We start from the raw sequence: 24,957 nt of genomic DNA, 5'->3' as shown, positions 1-24,957 counted from the left end.
TGGTATATCCACATATCGCATCCTGAGCTACAGATTCCCCACAGTGCTCTCCTGCCTCATTCAAGTATAAGAAAGGTAAAAATCTATAGGAGCTCTAAAGGCTAAACAAACTGTACATTATACAAAAATTAATTTACAGTCAAAAAGTATTGGCAATGCCCTTTAAAAATCCTAGCAAAGATTCATCACAAAGGGTATTACAATCTATAGACACGGTCACAGCCATACAAACGCCCCTTAGATTTATGTGGTACAGAAAGTGAGTATTTGTTAAAGTTACAGATGTAGAATCAGCATTCTGCACTATATACATTTTTTTAAAGTAACAATATTGTCAATACTAAAGTTCAGGTTTACTTATTGCATATTTATTATTGTTGAGGCAGTTATGATACTATAATGCAATATCCATAATAATTTTAAATAAACAAAAACATTTCTCCTGTAAATAAAATAAACAATATTTAAATCTAGAATCACATTGAACATTGCTACATACAGTTTGAGACAAATACTGAAAAAAAATGACCTTATGGCATCTGCTTGAGAAGTCGATGTATACTATTACATGGACTAAATTATGGCCAACAAAATATTGCACAAAATCCTATTATTTTCAAAGTAAAATATGATTTTTAAATTACACAGTTCCATATATTGACCAAAGCGAAATATTTTCTTAAATTAATCTTGCCTCTCAAATAAACTTTAAGAAATGAAAATTCCACATAGGAAGGATGTCAGTAGTGATGGAGTTTGTCGGAATTATTTCCTGTATTAAGAAGTGCTTTGGAGGTCTAAGATTTGAATATTCTAATTATAGTTTTAAATTTAGATTGTGATTTACATATATGTACTCTAAATGGGGGTAATTAATGCTGAACAGAATAAAATTCATCTTAGAAAATTTGTGAAAATAATCTGAAAAACTCAGCTTTTTTACAAAAGAAATAATAAGAAAGGTCTACTGATTATGAGAATATTCACAGCTTTCTCCTCTTGACCAGGAGTCTACTTCTTCATCTTATTTAAGAAACAACTAATTAACCAGCATTCATGGATCCCACTAGTAAGCACAGACTCTAAGAACAGCGCTGCCACATGCTGGTTGTAAAGGGTGTGTATCAGGAGAAAGATGGGGGGTGGGGGAAGTGAGGAGAGGGAGCTGTCTCTAGAGTATGCTGCCAAGAAAAGGCAGTAAAACAGGAATCCCAGCAACATGCACCCAACACCTTCACTTAATTGCAAATTGAATGAAGTGGCCCATGGTATGACAAAGAGCATCATTCCTACAGAAAGCCCTGTACAGAGGTGATAGAGAATCAAGGACACTTCACTGCTAAGAGTCTCTGAATTTGCTCCTTAAGAGTAGGTACCTTAGATAGATAGCAGCATATTATACTTCTTATAGTAATAAAGTTAATGAAATTAGAAACAGTACAATGGCTATAAAATTTATTATTATTATTGGCTTTTGGATCACACCCAGTGATGTTCAGGGCTACTCCTGACATTGCACTCAGGAATAACTCCTGGATGTGCTTAGGAGACCATATGGGATGCTGAGGATGGAACCTAGGTTGGCCACGTGCAAGGCAAATGCCCTACATGCTACAGTACTACTGCTCTGGCCCCTGGCTAGAAAATTTAGAACATTTTAAGATTATGATGCCTTTGGAGAAAGGCCCTCCCGTTGATCGTTGATTTGCTCGAGCGGGCCCAGTAACGTCTCCATTGGAGACTTTGTTGTTACTGTGTCTGGGATATCGAATACTCTGGTAGCTTGCCGGGCTCTCCGAGAGGGGCGGAGGAATCGAACTCGGGTCGGCCATGTTGGCCGCTTGTAAGGCGAACGCCCTACCCGCTGTGCTATCGCTCCAGCCTCACATTTATTTTTCTTCCCCCACATCCTTGGGTACTGCACTTTACTACTAATGACTGGAACAAAAAGTGAATAACTATTTTCTCAATTAATTACCAGAAAAAAAAAACCATGCTCTGCCTTGGTGCTTTTATAAAATATGCTAATGCAAGTAACCATCAAACTCTACCATTTAACGAAATTTTCACTTAACAATTGCTCCTAAATTCACACTCATCTATCCCCTTTAAATGCCATGATTTTAAGGGCAAAGGAAAAAAGGTAGGAATCAATAAAGATTCTTGCCTAGAGGCTATTTAAAACACTATACCCAAACCAAAATCTTTACTTACTCAATTCTGTTGTGTAAGAGGGGCTGCTTGTTGGGGAAAAGAAATATACAGTGGGGAGCTTGCAATTATTTGCTAAGAGAAAATATGAATATAACAGGAAATGAAGACTTTTATTTCAGAACTCACCTTAATTTCACTCATTCTCCTTATATTCATGATAATACTAGTCTAGTAACAGAACAGAATTGGAATACTCAAAATGTGAATGCTTTGAAATATCAATACTTGCTAGTATTTTGATTTTTTCAAGAATAATATGCAGAGATTCTGTTTTTGTTTCTAATATGAAATATAAAAGTTGATTTTGTATGTTAAAATAAGGCACAAATCCACTTTAAAATACCTGACACAAGTATTGCCTGTGAATGACTCTCCAAAAATAACACAGTCTTACAGTCAAGCATATTGTTAGGTGATTCAATGTTTGCCTATGCTGCAGTCAAGATTTTATTATTCACACTATGGAATTTGAAGTCCCAAATCTTCCAAAGTTGAAATATGCACTCCAAATAATTATATTAAAAGGCTGCCTATATTCTTTTAAAACATTCTATAGGAATTTTTGCCAATCAACAAAGTAACCATTTTTTCTTCTATTTAAAACAGGTTTTCTGATATATGGAATTCTTTGACTAAGTATTTCAATAATGAAAAGTAAAATGGTAAATTATTATGTACAGGAAAAATTTGAAAAGAATCTTCAGTCTTTTATGTTAAACATAATAATTAAAGATTTAAAGTATACAGTTTATCTCTTGAGAAAAAGATAAGACTACCTCTAAGGCAAAATATTTGTCTTTCTTATTAAGCAAGAATAATTGCAGCAATAAAAATCACAGTTTTTAGAATGTGGCTAAGGATTATTTTTCATTGTATCATTTTCATTAAACATTGATAAAATAGTTTCACACAGTGTTTTTAAATAAAAACTCATTCTAGAATTTTTTATAATAGAAAATTATTTTAGTAAGTATCTTAGAATCCTGATGGAGTTCTTGAGTGTTTTTCCAAACATCTTTGTTTAAATGACAATTTAAAAACTCATGATTAGGTGAGCTTAGAGTATCTGTGTTGAATGTAATAACAATAAATTAACCACATTACCACTATTTTTTCCCTCTTATTATCAATCTCGGCTATCATGAGACAATGAGACCATGATTCCTTTGTTGATCAATTTCAAAGTTTCATAGTGAACGTGAGGGAGAAAAGTCAAAGCTGCACACAGAAACCCAATAATTTACTCTGCTCAGAAAAGCACAGTCTCTGCGTCTCAGTGTAGGCCATATACAATGGCTTCCGTCAAAGTCTGGGAAAGAGGAGCAATGAGTAACATCAGAGTAGAGAAAGCTGAGGAATATAAGCCCTGGCTAGACTCAAAAGGCCAAGGGCAACAGTCACAATCTTGGTGACTATCTCATACCCCTGACATGATGTGATGAAAATGGCACTCCACTTTGGTATCCCTTTTCTCCCAAGCCTATAATTCCAGTGGAATCATAAAAAAAAAATTAGGCAAACTGCAATAGAGGGTATCAAACAAAACAGCAAACCAGTATCTTCAAAACTTATCAATGTCATCAAAAAGGAAAAAAAGAAAGAAGAAGTCTGAGACACAAGTCATAGTCAAGACAACCTGACAACCAAATACATGTCTTGGAAGGGATCCTGAAACATAGGAACAACTGAAGAAAGTTTGAAATCTGAACAAAATGATCCATATTCATTCATTAACTGTGATGAATGTACCAGATTAATGTATTCATATAAGGGACAAAATGATCCATATTCATTCATTAAACTGTGATGAATGTACCAGATTAATATATTCATATAAGGGACATCTGTGTGCAGAAACCTTTGGGAATGCTGTGTTTTATTTCATACTGTTTCTATAATGCTAAACTTTTTGAACTCTAAAATCAAATATTTCAAAATACAAATTTAAGATGATGTTATTAAGTATTCGAATGGAAAATTATTAGTTTTAGAAGACAGGAACATTTTTTTCAACAGGACAGTTTATGTTGTATTTGGCTTTCTGGGATAGGCTTCTATTCTAGATGGCAAAGGCATAGAATGGGGGGGAAAATGCTTCCTGTGTCTCATTTGTAAACAGAAGTCATTCATTTCACATTGCAATAGAGTACTTCATATCTCTCACTGAATGGGAGGTAAGTGAGTACCTTGATTTTTAGAAACATGGGTGCAGTGTCCACAGGACAGCTTGGAAAACAAATGAATTTTGTCCTTGATTTAATGACTAGCAAAAGGCATTATTGCTCTGCAGAACACTTATAAGTTACCTATCAAAATTTGTAAGTAAATACATTTCATAAGCTAAGTACGCTTCATATAGGAGTGAGATTAAGGCAATTAGTGGGTCAACAGTTTCAGGCGAGTTCTGATAAGTTTTGGTATCTTGATTATTTCATGCTCAACTAGATTACTATAATAGCTAACAGGTATATGGAGGGGTTGTATACGCATACTTAAATAAAATAAATGGCATTAAGCACCAAATACTGGGATATCAGATGATAAATATATACTTCCACATACATATTATCTAGTACCTGATTTAAGAGCACAGTTGAAGAATTAGCTTTACGTTAAAAAAAAAGAACATTATATACCCAGGAGATGACTGAATCAGGGAGATGTATGTCCCAAATGAAAAATAATTTTGAAAACCACAGTAAGCGCTGTCATTCCTACAAATAATCCATGTACGGTAAAGATTACACAGAATCCTAAAATAACTCCATCGAAGCTTGGTGCAAGTGACTGACTCTTAATTGCTGGATTAAGTTTGATTTCTGCGTGGGTTCTCTTTTGAAATGTTTAAGTCTTGCTGGAAGGCAGGGGTTATGTGACATAAGGACACGACTTCATGAAGCAGCCCCACGTCCTCAGAAGTCTCTTTGTCTTCGCTTCCTTCTTTCTCCCAAGGAACAAAAGTAGATGGCCGTCGCCTAGGGCTGGGGATAAGCAGGTCGTCTGAAATCTGGCTTAGTGTTTCCTTCTGTTCTGTTTTTCCTTTGTCCGTTTGGGCGACTCCACGAGAAGCGAGCTGGAAACTCACTGCCAAAGAGGATGCTGGCTTTTCCGCCACCACGAGGCTGTTCACATTGTCCGCACTGAGGCTTTTCTCACTGTTCTCTTCTCTCAGCATAAACAAAGAATCTGTCAAACCGCTGGAGGAAACCCTCTTCCGGGGAGAAGGCGGCAGGTGCCGGCCCTGCAGGGCACTGTCATCTTGTCCAAGCAGCCACTCCCCTTGGTCGCCAGAACCACTGCACAGGAAGGCCAGGTTATTCTCACTAGGGGCATTGGATTTATTCTGAAAGAAGGAATACATCCAGACACAATTTAATATTTAATAAATTTACAGCACTGCCTTAGTGTAATGACTTTTTTTTTTTTGCTTTTTCGGTCACACCTGGCGATGCATAGGGGTTACTCCTGGCTAACGAACTCAGGAATTACCCCCAGCGGTGCTCAGGAGACCATATGGGATGCTCGAATTCAAACCCGGGTCAGCCGCGTTAGAACGCCCTACCCACTGTGCTATTACTCTAGCCCCAGTAATGATTACTTTTACATTTTGAAAATGATACATTTCTTTCTGGGTTTTTTTTTTTTTTGGTCTTAGGTGGGGCCACACACCCAGCAGTGGCCCACACTCTGACTTTTGTGCTTAGGGATCACTCCTGTTGGTGCTCAGATGCCAGAGGTGGTAGCTGGGGTCATACTGGGGTCAGTTGTGTGCAGGGTAGGCAAGCATCTGAACCCTGCACTCCCTGCCCAGTCTCATTTTCTTTCAATAACCTCCTTCAAGTACCTCCATTAATAAGTATAGCATCGACTGCTAATTTGAATGCTGGCAAATCGCTCTACTCCTAGGAGTGAAGTGAGATGCTACAAAGTCCTTGCAATTATAGCCTTTAAAATCCAAACTAGAAGTATTGGCAAAGATATGGAGAAAAGAATACTTCTGGACATTGTTGGCGAGGACATAAATTGGGATAATCTATATTATCTGTATTATTCAGCTGCAACACCGTTCATTTTGGATCAACAAAATAGAAAAGTTACTTGATTATCTCTATTAATATTTTTGAAGAGATAAAAAATATAGAAAGAGCATATTGGAAAATATCATGTTTTTAAAATTCTTTAATGAAAAACCTATACTTTTTTTTCTTTTGGGGGGGGGACTTTTTGGGTCATACCCGGTGATGCAGAGGGGTCACTCCTGGCTCATGCACTCAGGAATTACTCCTGGTGGTGCTCGGAGGACCATATGGGATGCTCGGAATCGAACCTGGGTTGGCGTGTGCAAGGCAAATGCCCTACCTGCTGTACTATCGCTCCAGCCCTGAAAATCCTATACTGTTATATTGCAAGAAAATATTTTGGCTTGACAAGATAATTTTGATTAATGATGATAGCTACTATAGTGGTATAATGTAAAAGGAAAATAGCATAATTTTGTCACCAGAACTAATTTTTAGTGTCCAAATTTTACATTTCTGAAATGTTGACACCTCTATTTGAGGTTAAATACTTTACCCAAGTAAAATATAATACCGGACTAATCACAGCAAGACAAAGAATGTTTTTGTTTCATTTTATAAGTTGAAAAATCCACTAACCGTAGGCTTGTAATCAATATCTTCCATTGATCTAAAAAAATCCAAGCTCTTGGCTGCTGCCAGCTTCCCTTGATCTGAGCTGTGTGTGCTTAAAGTATCAAGGATCTCTCCTAACAGGTCCATTTCGCCTGAGTAAGGAGTCTTTACTCTGGTTTCAATGGAGTCATCACTCTCATAAAAATAAGTTGTCGCTTCTTCACCATCTTCAGAAGATAGCCTGAGAAAAATAAAACAAGTGCTGGTTGGTACTGAGCCAGACATGCTAGTTAGTAGCAACCTATTACCTATTACCTTCAATAAATAGAATTTTTTAGCCAAGGTAACATTTCTGTGCAACAATAACAGAATTGACAACTGGTCCATGGTCAAAATATTTTAGAGATGCCCGCCCTCTCAAATACTGGAAACCTTGAGCAAATGCATTAAAAACAAACATAAGAACAGCTGATGGTACTTTATCATCCTGGAAGCAAAAGCAGAGATTTTCACAGTTTAAATTCTGTGGTATTTGGGTTAGCAGTCCTAGAAACAGGATCAGAGAAACTCTGCTATAGCCCAAGATCAGGTTAAATTTGTTTTTCTGATGGTTTTCTTTCCATTTATTTATTCACTTGTATTAGAGAAAAAGATAAATTCCTTGATAGAGACCAAAATTTTTAAAAAAGGAATTAAATTTATGTCCATTTTGTCATCTCCATATAACTTAAATAGATACTACTGTTTCTTATTTTATATTACAATTCATTTTTAACTTTGTATTATATTTTCCTGGTCTGACAGCATCATAAACTTAATGACATCCCTCCCTGTAACTAATTCGCATCCTGAATGATACCACTATTCATGACATTTGCCTGCCCCTTTCTACTCAGAAGACAAGAGTTGAAAAGTGCCTCTACTTCCCCTTTAACAGTCTCCCACATTTTTTTTTTCAGGCAGCATTATTGCTTCCTAAGCCAAGATATTTTAGGTGTATCTTGCTTTCCCATTACAAGATACCTTCCCTCATGAGATTCCAATGAGCACTGGCTCCCCACAGCCCGAAAGAAAAATTGGATTTCTAAGGAAGCATATTCTTCCACATTTCTTTTGCAACTTAAAATGCATGTCATTTGGTCACACCATGTAGTAATTCATACCTCTTAGGACACTGAAATCCATTACTTACTTGCTGGCTCTTTCCATGTCATCATCATCTTCATGGTATTGAACACCATCAAGGCTCTTAGGAGGTTTTTTTGTGACTGCCTAGAGAGAGGAGTAGACTATACATCAGTGTCCATCCCTTTCATAAATTTTAAAGGAACCATCCACTGTCACTGTCGCTGTCCTTTAAAGGAACCATAGGGAACAATATTTTTAAATTGTAGTGTTTTTGAGTCTTACCCCAAACACTCACAAACAAGGCACAAGGAAGAGGAAGAAACCGGGAAATATTGATCTCAACACTTACAAATATAGTTTCTTACTCTACAATGCACAGGGTATGAGTTTGTGCATTTTTAACAGACTTTAAAGTTCTTGCTGCTAGTTCTGGGGGGCATGGACCCAACAGTGAGGCTTTGAAGCAGATCTGAGATAAGCTACCATTCCACCTGTAACTACTTCAAAAGACGTTTTAACTGATTCTTTTTGTTAACACAACCAGAATATCATGCCATGCCTAAAAATTAATCACTGTCAATGTCCTCCCATTGTTCATCGATTTGCTCAAGCAGGCCCAGTAACGTCTCCATTGTGAGACTTGTTGTTACTGTGTTTGGCACTTCGAATACGTGACGGGTAACTTGCCAGGCTTTGCCATCCTTTTTCTCAGGTTATACTGATATTCCCTTATTATCCACCCTCAGTATTTTAGCTGACCTATTAAGATCAGTTTCCAACAAGATTATTGCTCTAGTTTGATGTCTATCAAATTCTTCTTAGACAACTATTAATTCCACTTTGTCTTTCCTTCAAGCCATTTGTATCCTTTTTTCCATTAGCAATTATATCTGGAGTATGATTAGAATTACTTTCTAGGTTTTATTTTTCACTCTGCTGGGGAAAAATATATGCCTATGGTGTTGATTTGGATGTTTTATTGCATCACATCAAGAGGCATATAACTTTTAGATGACTCACTTTTTGTAGGTTTGATTAATGGAATCCATTGTAGTTGGCTGATCCATTCACTATGAATTTTTTTATCATTTTTTTCACTTGATGGCTTTTGAATCCTGTGATAAATCACTGGCTAACTAACTACTTCATAAGAATGATTTTCAAAAGCATCCCTTCTTATATTTGTCAGCATTCTATAAAGAACTTTATCTTATAATTATTTAGCTATTCTGAAATGCATACAGGGAAGGCAAGATAAATACTTTATTATTTTCTTTTATTTAAGAATTTTCAGAGTAGCCAGGTAATACCCTAACAATCTCTGAAGGAGTCCCATAGGTTTCAAAATAATTATCACATTTACACATATTTCACATGGTCAACTCAACAGAGCAGTTCTTCTTGATGTCTAATCTGTCTCATCTTTGAATTATACTATAATTGCCTTTAAAAATACTTCTTATTTTTAAAAGCATGTCTTCAAATATATTCACATATTAAATGATGTACTATTGGGTATTTTATGTGAAATAATCTGGTGGCGAGGAGGGGTTGTGGATAGTCGGGTACTGAAACACGATTGGCTGTGAAGAGGTAGGTAATTTTGAAGTGTATGAAAGTACCTAGGATTCTTATAAGCTCTTTATTTTTGCACATAAGAAACATGTTAAATACTTTCAGTAATAAAGATAAAAATTTCCAACTTTTAAAAAATGTTCTCAAGGAAGTGGTAAAATCACACACAAATAGGATCAATTGTATCAAAGATGAGTGAAAGTAAACTTCTGCCGATAATCCCAATGCTTAAGAACTAACAAAGCATAAGATAATAAATAAATAAAAAACAGTCTCTGTGAAGTACTTTGTGAACACACACACACACACACACACACACACACACACACACACATATTTCCCTAATATATACTCAGGGAAATGGGTTGAGTCTTTGCTATTAAGCAGCTTAGAGGCTAATGAACCCCACAACAAACCTGGAGGTATACCAGAAAGACTCCAAAAGTTTTCTCAAGGCCACATAACTTTATCAAGAATAAAAACAACAACAGATTGTCTTTGTCTGGGGTGTTGCTCTTGTTCATTTTCTCCCACAGATTAATTTTAATTTTTTATTCTACACTGGCCTGCCTATATGAGACTCAATTTAACTTCTTCAGTTTTTAATGAAACCAGTATTTTTTTTAACTAAGTCATCAAGAATGATGAATTTTAAAAGTACATTTGAATTTAGTTTTTAAATTTCCTGGTAGGTCAGGGTTTTATCAGTTTTTCTTATAAGAATGTTACCAAATAGTAGATCTTATAATAAATTAAAAAAAATAAGAATCCTAAATAAAACTGAAGAATACAATGTTTTCCATTCTACAGGTATCAGACTCTGTACTATCTACATTTATAATATATGGACTTACAAAACATTTGGTGAAATAAGCTTTTAATTAATAATTAATGAATCTATAATCAAGCATTAGGAAACATATATGAACATATATATATGAAGCCATCATGTCCAAACACACAATGAACATGTCATTTGTTTGATAACTACAAAATTCATTAAGATCACACAAAAATCAGAAAGAAAAAAATAATTACAATCTAGTCAACATTTTAAACAGAGAAAAGCATCATATCTAACCAAGTCATCATTAACTTCAGGGTTTGTGTGAACCCAGATCCTCTTTCTATTTCTGTTTCTGGTGAGTGGAGATTCAGGTAACATTCTGGTAATTGCTTACAGGCAATTAGAGACTCTGTGCACCATTCACAGAACATACGTCACGGGGTGAAAAGAGATGACTTGTATCAAAAGTCAAACTTAAAGGTCAGCAGTAAGGAAGTTTAGGCTGTACTTAAAATAGACAGGATTTTTTTTCCAGAGTAGTAACATGTAGCCATAAGAGTACATCTTTATCTGGGCCATAAATCACAGATTTAAATCAGTATTGGAAACTCGCATAATAAACTAGACAGAACTAAAATATAAGTGATTAAGAAAAGGAAACACAATCTCAAAACAAAAAATACAGACTTTAATATAATAGAATTATAACTTTTAGAAAGGAGTTCACATCTTTGTTTTTCTAAATATATAGATAATAAATAGGTACATATAACAACAAAACAAACTTTATATGGTGTATGTATTCAGAGAAAAATATTTTATTTTAGATGTGAAAAAGTCTTCACTAATCAGTATATAATGGGAAAGTTTCCAAAGGCCAATAAACACTTTGATCATAAATCATCTGGAACTCCCTAAAATAAACACTAAGACAGTTATAAGATGGTCTATATTTGGCAACAGACATTATATTAAAATGAGTTATTGTAAATTCTTAAAAATCAAGGGAGGTAAAATATTCAACACTAAAAAAATGAGTAAGAAGGAAAAAAAGTTGATTTCCAGAAAAAATCTTATAAATATTCTCAAAGTTTCATTAAATGATACAACATAATACTGCACCAGTGAAATACATTTACATCAAAGGTAATTCTCTCCCTTCAGTTTATCTACAACTTTAAATTCATGTATAATTTTTCATACATTTTTTAAAGGAGAATTTTCTGGCACCAGAGAAATAGTACAGCAGGTCGGGCACTTGCCTAGCACATGGCAGACTCAGGTTCAATCCCATATGGTCCCATATGGTCCCCCAAGCCTACCAGAAGTGATCCCTGAGCACAGAAGTCGGAGTAAGTCCTGAGCAATGGTGGGTGTCACCCCAAAACCAAAATCAAAAGGGAAATTTTCTTCCTAGCCAAAGTACTAAAAGCCAATTTTCTTTGCTTTGCTGCTATAAGAAATAAGATAATTAGAGATTGTGATAATTTGAGATTGTGCTTACAATCTCAAACTTTAGAAAGAATTAATAGACAGTAGTGCATTTTCTGGGTGTCCGTAAATTTATTATAGTTAGCCTCTTTGAATTATAAAATTAAAGTTCTTTCAGTTTTGATATTTTAAAATATCATTAACAACTTAAGACATAAAGGCATAATAATTATAAAGTCAGAAAAATAATATTGCACATACCTCAGCACTTAGTATTAAAAAATGTTTGCAATTTCAGGCGAAAGGCATGAACAGAGCTAATCAAGTTTACCTTGTAGATTAGTAAATGTATTTAAGCAGTACCTTATGTAGATAAAACACACATGCACTTTAAAAAATTATTATTGAATCACTGTGAGATACAGTTACAAGCTTTCATGTCTGAGTTTCAATCATACAATGATCAAACACCCACCCCTCCACCAAAGCACATTTTCCACCACTAATGTCCCCAGTATACCCTCCGTTTCCAACCCTCCCTCTGCCTCCATGGCAGACAATTTCCCCTATACTCTCTTTCTACTTTGGGGAAATTATGGTCTACATGCACTTTTTTTGACAATTGAAATGTAACCATTTTATCCACCAAATTACCTTACAACATGGTATGAAAAATACAACTAAAATTAATAAGGATGTTTCTCTAGTCCTCAAATCATTATAATTTTATTTTGAACACCTAAATATAAGTGTCAATACATTACTTTTAGAAATGTTCCTATTTGGTAATTTTACACTATTGATTTAAAGCATTAATTTGCTTCAAGATAAAGGCTGAGCTTCATGGCATATAGAATACTCCCATTAAGATCTATCTTTCCCTTTAATTTCTTGTTCCTCTCACCATGTCTAACTGCCCAATAATGTCTTATTTTTCATATAGAAATCACTAACTGCTCATTGCCCACAAAGTTCCTTTTGTCAGAATTTCTCTCCTCTTTCTTCTCTACTGGAAAAATTCTACGTATTCTTCAACAACTGACACAAAGATGACCCTTGTAAAGCCTCCTCTTTATTTGGTAAGCAGCCCTCTGTGTTGCCATGTATTTGGCAAACACCTGGCCAATGTACTATTCATCACACTGTATTATTTGTTCGTGTGTCTGCCTGCACCACTACACTCTGAGCTCTCTCCGTGTGGGATCCACATCTCATACTTCTTTGTGCCCTTTGTGCTCTTTTGTATGCCTTCACAGCATGACAAACAGTCATATGGAACATGCCCATAATACATGACTGAAAAGATTGCATTAGGGAAAGAATCCCTTAGAGCACAACCAGAGACCAACTATGTTGCTTGAGCAGCAATAGGGAAGGATACGCTGGGCTCCAGTCACAGCCAAGGCAAAACAGTGTGTCACATTGTTGGGAATTGCGGCCATGCAAGCACACATGATTCTGGTGAGATCCTCACAGCAATCGGGGGCTCAGTACCATGACCAGAATTCAATTTCCAATGACTTTAGCAGACACAGAGTGGCTGGCAGAGTCCCTTCCCCAAGGATTCAGAGCCAAGCCACTGTCAAAACTTTGTGACAAACCAGGCATCAGGAGTTTAGGGAGGATTTGGGAAGATCACAAAAGAGGAGCAGATTTACATGGTAGCATGTGACCAGAAACTGAGCCCTAATAATTATGGTCCTTACCGCCTTCGACACTCCAGGAAACTGTGCTTCCAGTGCAAGCCACCAAAGGCTGCAGGTCCCCCATCTCTGGGCACTAAGGAAGGAATCTAAACCACAGACACTGAGCACAGGCAGATTTAGGCTGATTTTAAAGATATAAGAAACAAAATGCCAAATGTTAAGCATAGTCACACAGTCAGAGAATCAGAGACATTCATGTGAACAAAATGAGAATTTTTTTTTTTAAATCTAAAGGGTAGAAGAGTAGGACAGAAGGAGCTTAGACAATGAATCAATATTAGCACAAAAATGGTCAAATACTCAATGACAAATCCTCATGGAAACCATGGAAGGCTAGAACAGAAACTTTTTTACACAGCACTGGGAATATAGGTATATAACAGAGCTATACAAATAAATTATTTACTGACAATAAATCAGAAGAAATTTATTTCCTAAATGATCCCCACATTCAGCTAGGTGCCTCATGGGGGGTTACAATCCACATTTTAAGAAGTTAGGGCAAAGGGAATGATTTTTGCTGCTTGAGGGGAAAGTAATCAGGCCACACCTAATGTCTTCTTTTTGGTGACCAAAAATTTTTGTGGTTGTTATGATTACAAGTGAGAAAACTGTCAAGAAAATCACAAAAGACTTTGAAAAGGTAAAAAAAAATCACTGATTTTTCTTCAAAGGAATGTTGAGTATTGTGGAACACAATGTTTTTTTGTCCACAAACCTGTTCTGGTCCACAGGAATTTCCTGCCAGGCCATTAAAAAGCCGCCATTTAACATACTGCATGCCCAAATCATGGAGAGGGAGTACATAAATAATTATATATAAGAATACATATGTATAAATAATTATATATGAGAATTCATATGTATTCTTATGATAATTATTTCTGTTTCTGCTTAGTAGTACACAAATATTTCTCCTACTCTCACTGATCCATACGTGTAAAAATATCTCTATATGTCAGGTACTAGGTCACATGTGAGGATGCAGTGATGACCAAGATGAAGGTTGTTCTCTTAGTGTTTTCCTGGATACCACATGCAACAAATGAAACATTAATAAACCCTAACAAGTTAACTATAAAATTATGCCTTGTATCTTGTAAACTGTGATATATGTGACTATGAGATATACGGCTCAATGAGGGACATGAAGCAAAGATTTTCCTGGACAAATGTTTGGATTGAGTTTCAAAAAAGCATGAAATAGATGGTCATACGAGGAAACAAAGAACACAAAGCTCCTGACCAGGGCAAATATAATGGAGTTAATGGCAATTATTAGTACACTCTAAATTCACCAATAGTGCCGGGTTCCAGATTTTTAAAGGGGGTCTATCAATCTTGTAGTTATCCCTCAGATCACTAGATGGCAGTTATACATTAGTGCAAAAGGCTGAGCACATTCAAATTTATGGTGAATTTTAAGACATGGGAGAAGAATGATCTCCAAGGAAGACAAAATGGCAGAGAAAAGATCCAAGATTCACAGGCCTTATGTTAAGAGGATATAAAAGAAAGTCATTTGATGCTCCTGGTTTTGTTTTTCCCAACAAATATTTGAGAACCTATTAAAACCAACAAATGTGCAAAGGAGAAACATAATAACATTTTCAATCCTTTCAAGAGTCAATATTACACAAAAAGAATAAAGTTCTAGGGTGCAAAATGTCAAAATAAAACAAATAAGCAGTATCAACTGTGCTCAAGGGTAGAGAGATAATATAGGGTGTAAGGCAGGTGCATTTCACATGGCAAACTCCAGTTTGATCCTCAGAACCACGTGGTCCCCCAAGAATTCTGGGGTGCAGACCTGGAGACCCCAAAACACCAGCAGGTGGCCTAGGTAATCCCTCGCATTACAGGGCCCAATTACCACCATATCCTGAGGCCCTAGCACTGGCCTGGCCCCTTGATGATTGATAATCCTGAGAGGGACCTGCACACCTGGGAGGCTGATCCCTCAAAAATTATATATACATACATATAATACAGCAGCACTGTAGCACTGTCCTCCTATTTTTCATCAATTTGCTTGAGCGGGCACCAGTAACGTCTCCATTGTGAGACTCGTCGTTACTGTTTTTGGCATATCAAATATGCCATGGGGAGCTTGTCAGGCTCTACCGTGTGGGCAGGATACTCTTGGTAGCTTGCCAGGCTCTCTAAGAGAGATGGAGGAATTGCACGGCCTCGTGCATGGCAAATGCCCTACCCGCTGTGCTAGTGCTCCAGCCCATATATATATAATATATATTAAATATGAAAATGAATCTCATATATCCTTAGCTCTTACTAGGTTCCAGACACAATGGCAAATGAAATCTTGTTCAAAAGGAAATACAAAGTGTTATAGTGCCTATGTAACATCTGAGGAAACTTCATATAATTTTGGATGTAAGTACTTACGCAGAAAGGGATGCTTACAAAATAGGTGATAAATACTACACTAGTGCCAAAAAAAGTTTATTAGCATGGGATAAAATTTATTAGCAACGGTATCCTATTACAGTAGCTCAATCTATAGCTAGCCACTCACTGATTAACGTAAATGCATAGTAAAAATGGGAAGGAAAGACATTTTATACAGGGGACAGAAGCAGAAAGCCCAAGTCACAAAACCACTGAGGTTTTGAAGACACCTCAGAAATAAGCTTCGTCTTCCTAAATAAGCAATAAAAAGCTTCCTTTCTTTCCACTTCAAGGCTTTCCTGAAAGTAGGATGGTGCACTAGACTGCTTACCTTGCAGCTACTATTTCTGTCACTAGATGGCAGACAAATACTAGCAAGGCAAAAAGCATTTCAGGTTTAACTCAGGGAGGGATCAGGGTTCGGGCTTGGGGAAAACAAAGAGTACAAGGCAGCTGAGCAGGAAAATACAATTTTCTAGATTTTATAGAACGATTATGGTTATAAAATACGATTTTTCCAAAGTAGCACAATGTAGTGCTATGCCCATTTTAGAGTACAGTGACTGAGGTCTAAAAGACTCAAAAGTTTGATTCTCCAAAACCTATTAGCAAATCTCTGAGATTAAGTATTTTCTAATCAAAAATTATCATTATACAGAATTTTTTCATGGCAACACCTAGAAATGCCCCGCAATTCAAAATCTGAAAAGAGAGTGTGCGTGGATTCCATAGGTACTAAGCTGTGAGGTGACTTACTCTGATTTTTTGCCTTCGTGTATCTGCAGATCTACGGACTGCGCTTAATTTCAGTAAACATCTATGCACATTTTTGGCACACGTTGTTCCTATTTTGCATGTCTAGGGACTGAAAGCTTAACAAAGAACAGTGACTTGGGCAGGACTGATCAGGGCAGAGCTAGCCCAGTCCAGGGGCTCGAACTCCTGGCCCCATCTCTCCTCACTGTTATTCCATTAGATACTTGAGCCCTGAGAAGCTCTGAAGAAATGAGTCTGCAGACTGACCTGAAGCAGGCCAACTTAAAGTGACCATCTGAAACCCCATTTTAAAAGCAGATGGTAAAAAGTATGGTCAAGTGTGCAAACGACCCAGGCGCATGACGTGGCAGAGGGAAGAGATGAGAGATGAAGGGCTCTTGCATGTGGAAAGAGAGACTCCCATTAGGGCAACGAGTAAACGGGACACATGAAAAAGAGCCGTGTTTAGTGAAGTATGCAGAACAGGAGGGCATCCAAATTAGATTTCGGTGCTATGTGACATTATTCAGTAGGAAGATTCTGAAGTGGTGCAGATACTCCAAGAAATAGAATTCTCCTAGTTCATAGTGATTCATCTTTGAAGCCTTCTTCACCCTATCCCTGACCACTCAGTCAACACTAATGTAGGGTTCCCTGATACTCAAAAGTACTTTTCCATTTTGTTACCATCTGTTAGGTTATGGGGTTAGAAGAATGTCCCACATTTTGCCCATAAGTTTTAATGGTAGCAGAGTTCCAGGGAGTGGGGGCGGGGGGAGAGTCAGAATCCCTCCCACGCACAGACCCTTCCCCCCACCCCCGGGGATGGAGACCATGCTGAGGCATCCCATGGAGGGGGTCACAGGCCCCTCTCACATGGGACCCCTCAGACAACAAAAGCTCAGGTGCCTGGGGGGAAGGGGGTGGTGCTGAGGAAAACCCACCCCCGAGGCACCTGGCCTGAGAAGACTGAAGCAGGTTCAGACCCAGAGGCAGAATCACGCTGCTTACACTTTCCCACCTGTGAAACATCTTCTCACTGAATGAATTTTTGCATGATCCTAGATGTGCAGGTATACAAAATAGGTATACAAAGTTTCCTGATATTAAATCATAAGAAATGATTTTAAAATAAAAATGGGGGGGGGGACAGGGAGTTGAGGTCAACCCAGCCAGGAGTGCACCAGGGACCACATGGACAGTGCCAGGGATGGAACCTAACCCCTGCTCCAGGAACGTGCTCAGCCCACTGAGCTTTCTTCTCTCCATCCTCAAGAACATGTTTTAAAAGTCACTACCTGAAGTTAGGGTCTAGAACATTTTTTAAAAAGGCAAGTAAGTAATATAAGTTCACTTGCTGAGGGAGGGATAAGGATACTAAGTGCGACTCCCTGCCCCCAGACTGGACTTCTTACTAAGGGGCGATTTCCAGTAGCCCCCTGAAGCTCTGGGCCACTCACACATAACCAGCCACTGGCCACTTATACCCCACCCAGCCTGCGAAGGACTCAGTTTCTTGTACTAACAGTGGTGCACATGAAGAGTCTTGCTCATTTGGGGGGCTAAACACTTCTAACTTAACCTCTTTTTAGTGCAGGAGAGCCAGAGCACTCAAGACTCTAGACATAAAAGAGCATGAAATGGTGGAAAGGCAAACAACATGAGTAAACTGATGGGGATGAGACTCAGTCTAGAAAAAACCAAGTTGAAATGATTGAAATGTTTCCAAAATACTATATAAAAAACTGATGAGTCCTCTGATGGACTCATCAGCAGACTGTAGAAAACAATCACCGAACTTTAAGAAAGACCACTAAAAACCATTCTAACCAATGTTTTTATAGACCAAAGGCTCCCAACTAATTTGGTCTAACTAAATTGTAGAGTACCTGCACTGGAAATCTGCCCTCTTTGAGCAAACAAACAGAAAATGGGAACCAATTTCTCTGAAGGCTAGAACAGCAACCTGGGTAATCCCAGGGGCACTGGACTTTGGGAAATACTATATAAAATAGCAAACAAAGTTTCCATATTTGTTATTATCCAAAGATATCTACAGACTCAATAAAATCTCTACCAAAATTCCAGTGTTGTTTTCCACAAAAATAAAACTAATATTGAAACACAAAAGAGCTCCTACACAAAAGACCTCCTAGTACCCAAAGCAACTGTGAGGAAGAATAACAAAACTAGAGGCATTACCCTTCTTGATGTCAAGTTTGATGTAGTTAAACTACAAAGCTACAGTCATTAAAAGAGTATGGCTATCGCATACAAAGATATACAATGAATGAAATTAATCAAGGGGTCAGCAATAAATAAACCCACACATACACAGTCCACTAATGTTTAACAAGGAAGCCAAGAGTAGTTCATGGTAAAATCTTCAAAAAAACAATAGGATAGTCATAAGCAAAAGAAATTTTCATATTACACATTAACAAAACCAAACAAAAAAATGGAAAGGATTTAAAAGTTAAAATAACAAACTTCCTAAAGAGAACACGGTGGTGGGGGGTAGGGGACGCTTAGATATTGTTAATGGGTTTTTAAATGGTATTTAAAGCACAATAACAAAATTTAAAATAAACAAGTGACACTACATCAAATTATAAAGCAAATTAATGTCAATAAAATGAAAAGCCTTGGGGCCACAGAGCACAGAATAAGGCAGTTGACTTGCACACTGCAGGTTCAATTCCTCCTGTGGCACCCAGCTTGAACCCAGGCAGAAGTGAACCTTGAGGACAGCTGAAAGTGGTCACAAAACAAAACAAAACAAAAAAAATTAAAAACTAAACAACAACAAAGCCAACCTATAGAATGAGGGGAAATCTGCAATTCATACTTGAAAAGGGCTCATAACTTCTAAAATATATAAGAAGCTCATGCACCACCATAAAATGGACAAAAATAACAAAAAACAGACAAAGGACCTGAATGAACAATCTTCCACAGAAGACACACAAATCACTAATAAGTACATAAAAGGTAAAAAACATTACTAACCATCAGGAAGATGTTATTAAATTATTTGCAATTTCACTTCTACTGACAGTTTCAATAATTCAAAATTTAAAAGGCTTCATAATATCAACTACTTCACTGTATTTTCAATAACTCAGAATTTGGTTCCTATGTGAAGAGGACGATTCTAGCTGGGATTAAGCAGTACTCTTAAGTGCTTAAGATCTTAATCATAACCATATTATATCCCACAATCCAAATAAATTATGATTTTAAAAGGACTAAATAAGGATTAAAATATCTGATTTGTTTAAAAAATAGCTAATTTTTTTCATATTGCTGTATCAGTAGACCCGTAATATGGAAATAAAAGTGGAAGTGTGAAAAGTCTTAAGGCAGTTTCTGTGTTGAATGTAGTAGGAATATTAAGAGAAACTGAACTATATTTAGGTTTCAGAGCATCATCTTACTAATGTTAAAGGCATCAAAAAAAGAAAAAGGCAAAATACACTTCAGCAAAATGACCAGCACTACTCGTAAACCTTAGTAAAGCCATAAAGAAATTCCAGAGAAGGGAAACAAAGTACTTCCCCTCTGAAGAGAGATGGCATAGACATTAACTTAAGCTCGAGAGATAGCACAGCGGTAGGGCGTTTGCCTTGCACGCAGCCAACATGGCTGACCCGAGTTCGATTCCTCCGCCCCTCTCAGAGAGCCCGGCAAGCTACCGAGAGTATCTCGCCTGCACAGCAGAGCCTGGCAAGCTCCCCGTGACATATTTGATATGCCAAACACAGTAACAAGAAGTCTCATGATGGAGACGTTACTGGGTCCACCGAGCAATCGATGAACAATGGGAGGACCATGATAGACTGTGATAGATTAGGAAATGACAACTTGCAGCAGATATAAACACAGTTCAGTCTATTAATATCCGATCATACTAAGTAGCTATGTGTCTGCTGCCATTCCTCACAATTCTCAGGAGAGAAAGGAGGAGGCAGGATCAGTGACCCCCACAAACAAAAAGACTGGATCTCCCTCCCTACAAATACCTACTGCTGGTCAACCTCAGAAGCAGTTCTAGCTACAAAAGAGAAAAAATGATCTTTTTCCTTTTTTTTTTTAACCCCAGGATACCTGGGGGAAAATTACTTGTCTATTAAATTTGGATACTTTTGAAATGCGGAGTTACTGTTAACTTCATACAAATCCTTATAATAATTGAATAGTGGAGAAAACTTACAAAGTTAGAAGAGGCAATAATGAGGAGTAAAGAAAGCAGTGATGTGAAGACTGGCATACAGTGTGGGATGGTAATACTCTACCTGCCATTGGAAAAACTAAACTTTTTGGTATTACTTCAAGACAAATAGCATGATTTAGAGTAATATTATTAGCACTGCACGATAATAACATTAGAAAGAAACATTTAAGGGGCCAGAGAAATAGTATAGCAGGTTACACACTTGCCTTGCACATGACCCGCCAGGATTCAATCCTAAAATCACAATCCAAGCACCACCAGAAGTGATGCCTGAGTGGAGAGCTAGGAGCAAACCCTGAGCACCACTAGCTGATACAAAAATCCAACAAACACAATACAGAAAAAAACATTTCAGCCTAAAAGTATAAGATGTTATTAACAAATTTATACAAAACTATAATTCATTATGTCTTTGAGATACAAATTATAATCCACATGATCTGCATGGGAAGGGAACTGAGGCACATTGCGCGGAAACAAACCTGAACTGCTCCGGGCATTCTCTCCTCATTCAAACAGGTACTGTCCGGCACCCAGCGCCAGGAACCTTTCCAGAGTCGTGGCCGCTAATGCGACGACAAATTATTCTCCCACTTCATATCCCATAGTAACCATAAGTTACCCTCTTAGATGGAACCTACTCTAGGTTAGCTCAACCACTAGAAACCCATTAGCCAATAATTCGTTAAGCCTATCTCAATTCATTCTGCATATCAAGCAGAATAGAAATAGTGAACGTGAAGGTCTACACCACCTTGGTCACAATGGTAAAGCAACACAAAAGCCCACCAAACTTTCTTATTGAAGAGGCTATCCTAGAAGACACCAACAGTACTGTAGTGTTAGACAACCTCTCTGACAAGGAATTCAGAAGGGAGCTACTTAGGATGCTTAGGGAACTAAAAGAAACAATGGAAAGCAATGCCAATAAAAGACAAGAGGATTTGAAGGCAGAAATGAGGAAAATGCAATCGGAAATGTCAGACCTGAAAAACCTGGTAGGCGAATTGAAAAACTCAGTGGAAGGCCTCAGCAGCAGAGTAACAGCTGCTGAGAATAGAATCAGTGAGCTCGAAGATGAAGTTCAGAGACTCTCCAGAAAAGAGGAGAAAATGGAAAAGAGACTCACAATTCGGGAACAGATGGCAAGAGAAGATTGTGATGAAGCCAAGAGGGGTAACATAAGAATTGTTGGAGTCTCAGAGGGACAGGAAGAAAACCCTGATGATTAAACAACTGGAAATTAAACAGTGCTCTATTGAACAACGAGTGACTTAGAAAGAAAATCAAAGAGGAAATCAAAAGATTCCTAGAAACGAGATGAAAATGAGGCAACACGAGTTACCAAAACTCATGGGATACAGCAAAAGCTGTGTTAAGAGGAAAGTTTATAGCTCTACAAGCATTCCTCAGGAAGGAGGAGCGAGCCCACATAAATAACCTAACCTCACAGCTTAAAAGCTTGGAGAAGGACCAACAAAAGGAGCACAACCCAAACAGGAGAAAGGAAATAATAAAACTCAGAGCAGAGATTAACGAGATGGAAACCCAAAAAACAATCCGAAAGATCAATGAAACCAAGAGCTGTTTCTTCGAGAAAATTAACAAGATCGATAAACCTCTAGCAAAACTCACAAAGAAAGGGAGAGAGAAAACCCTAATAAACCGAATCAGAAATGAAAAGGGGGTCATTACAACAGAAACTACAGAAATTCAAAGGGTCCTCAGGGAGTACTTTGAGAAGGTTAATGCCATGAACATGAAAACCTCGAGGAAATTCCTAGACTCCTACAGACTCCCAAGGCTGAACCAAGAAGACCTGGAATACCTGAACAGACCTATCACCATCAAGAAAACTGAAATGGTAATAAAAAATCTCCCCAAGCACAAAAGTCCTGGCCCAGATGGATTCACTAGTGAATTCTTCCAAATCTTTAAAGAGGACTCACTCCCAATCCTCTTTAAGCTTTTCCACAAAATGGAAATATCAAAAACACTTCCGAACAGTTTCTATGAAGCAAATATTACACTGATACCAAAAGCAGAGATATCACAAAGAAAGAGAATTACAGGCCGATATCGCTGATGAACACAGATGCAAAGATCCTCAACAAACAACTAGCAAATAGAATCCAACGACTCATCAAAAAGATCATACACCATGACCAAGTAGGATTTATCCCAGGGATGCAAGGATGGTTTAACATTCGGAAATTAATCAACATAATCCATCATATCAACCAAAAAAAGATAAGAAGCATATGATCATATCAATAGATGAAGAGAAAGCATTTGAAAAGATGCAACACCCCTTTATGATGAAAACCCTAGCCAAAATGGGGATAGAGGGGACTTTTTTCAATATAGTTAAAGCCATCTACCACAAGCCTACAGCAAGCATCATCCTCAATGGGGAAAAACTTAGAGCCTTCCCTCTAAGATAAGGGATTAAACAAGGATGCCCACTCTCTCCACTGCTGTTCAATATAGTAATGGAAGTACTTGCAATAGTGATTAGGCAAGAAAAAGATATTAAGGGCATTCAAGTAGGAAATGAGGAAATGAAGTTCTCATTATTCACAGATGATATGATACTATACTTAGAGAACCCTATAGCTTTCACCAAGAAACTCCTAGAAACAATAGACTTGTATAGTAAAGTTGCAGGCTATAAAATCAATACCCAAAAGTCCATGGCTTTCCTATACACAAACAGTGAAAGAGAAGAAAGCAACATGAAAAAAACAATCCCGTTCACAATTGTGCCCCAGAAAATCAAGTACCTAGGAATCAGTTTAGCTAAGGAAGCAAAGGACCTGTACAAAGAAAACTACAAAACGCTACTTCAGGAAATAAAAGAGGACATGAGAAAATGGAAAGATATCCCTTGCTAATAGGTCAGAAAATTAACATTGTCAAAATGTCAATACTTCCCAAAGCAATGTACAAATTCGATGCAATCCCTATAAGGATACCCATGACATTCTTCATGGAAATGGAGCAAACACTCCGGAAATTCATATGGAACAATAGGCCCCCACGAAAATCTAAAGGAATTCTTGGGAAAAATAAAATGGGAGGAATCAACCTCCCTAACTTCAAACTCCACTACAAAGCAATAATAACTAAAACAGCATGGTACTGGAACAAAGGCAGAGCTGCAGACCAATGGAACAGGGTTGAATATACTGACATCTCCCCTCAATCATATAAGCCTCTTTAACAAATTGTGCTGGCAAAACTGGACAGCTACATGCAAAACAAATGGGCTCAGATCTCTGCCTAACACCATATACAAAAGTAAGATCAAAATGGATTAAAGACCTCAACATCAGACCAGAAACCATAAGGTACATTGAAGATAAAGTTGGCAAAACCCTCCATGACATTGAAGCTAATGGTATCTTCAAAGATGCCACACCACTGACTGAGCAAGTGAAAACAGAGATAGACAAATGGGACTATCTTAAACTAAGAAGCTTCTGCACCTCAAAAGAAACAGTGACCAAAATACAAAGACAGTCTACAGAATGGGAAAGGATATTTGCTGAATACACATCTGACAAGGGGTTGATATCAAGGATATATAAAGTACTGGTTGAATTCCACAAGAAGAAAACATCCAACCCCATCAAAAAATGGGGCAATGAAATGAAGAGACACTTTCTCAAAGAAGAAATACGAATGGCAAAAAGGCACATGAGAAAATGTTCTACATCATTAATCATCAGGGAGATGGATATCAAAACCACAATGAGGTACCATCTCACATCTCAGAGTCTGGCCCACATCCAAAAGAACAAAAGCAACCGATGCTGGCACGGATGTGGTGAGAAAGGGACTCTCCTTCACTGCTGGTGGGAATGCCGACTGGTTTTGCCCTTTTGGAAAACAGTATGGACGATTCTCAAAAAATTAGAATTTGATGTCCCATTTGACCCAGCAATACCACTCCTGGGAATATATCCCAGAGAGGCAAAAATATATAGTCAAAGTGACATCTGCACTTGTTTGTTCATTGCAGCACTCTTTACAATAGCTGGAATATGGAAAAAACTGAGTGCCCAAGAACAGATGACTGGT

At 37.5% G+C, this 24,957-nt stretch overlaps 1 protein-coding gene across 2 annotated transcripts in view; it reads right to left on the bottom strand.

Moving 5' to 3' along the window:
* Nucleotides 1–346: 346 nt before the first annotated feature.
* The window catches only part of DENND1B (DENN domain containing 1B), a 248,717-nt gene continuing 224,106 nt past the window's right edge, over nucleotides 347–24,957 (bottom strand). For both annotated transcript variants that reach the window (XM_056110675.1, XM_056110676.1), the window contains 3 exons: nucleotides 8,041–8,120; nucleotides 6,873–7,089; nucleotides 347–5,557 (listed from right to left, as the gene is read on the bottom strand). In XM_056110675.1, the coding sequence (XP_055966650.1) occupies nucleotides 5,021–5,557; nucleotides 6,873–7,089; nucleotides 8,041–8,120 (834 nt within the window). In that variant the 3' untranslated portion in view covers nucleotides 347–5,020. The remainder of the gene's footprint in view (nucleotides 5,558–6,872; nucleotides 7,090–8,040; nucleotides 8,121–24,957) is intronic.

Source organism: Sorex fumeus, unplaced genomic scaffold (assembly GCF_029834395.1).
Source record: "Sorex fumeus unplaced genomic scaffold, SorFum_2.1 ptg000010l, whole genome shotgun sequence".
Taxonomy (NCBI): Eukaryota; Metazoa; Chordata; class Mammalia; order Eulipotyphla; family Soricidae; genus Sorex; species Sorex fumeus.
The sequence above is the reverse complement of the archived record's forward strand: the minus strand, read 5'-3'. Positions and strand labels throughout refer to the sequence as shown.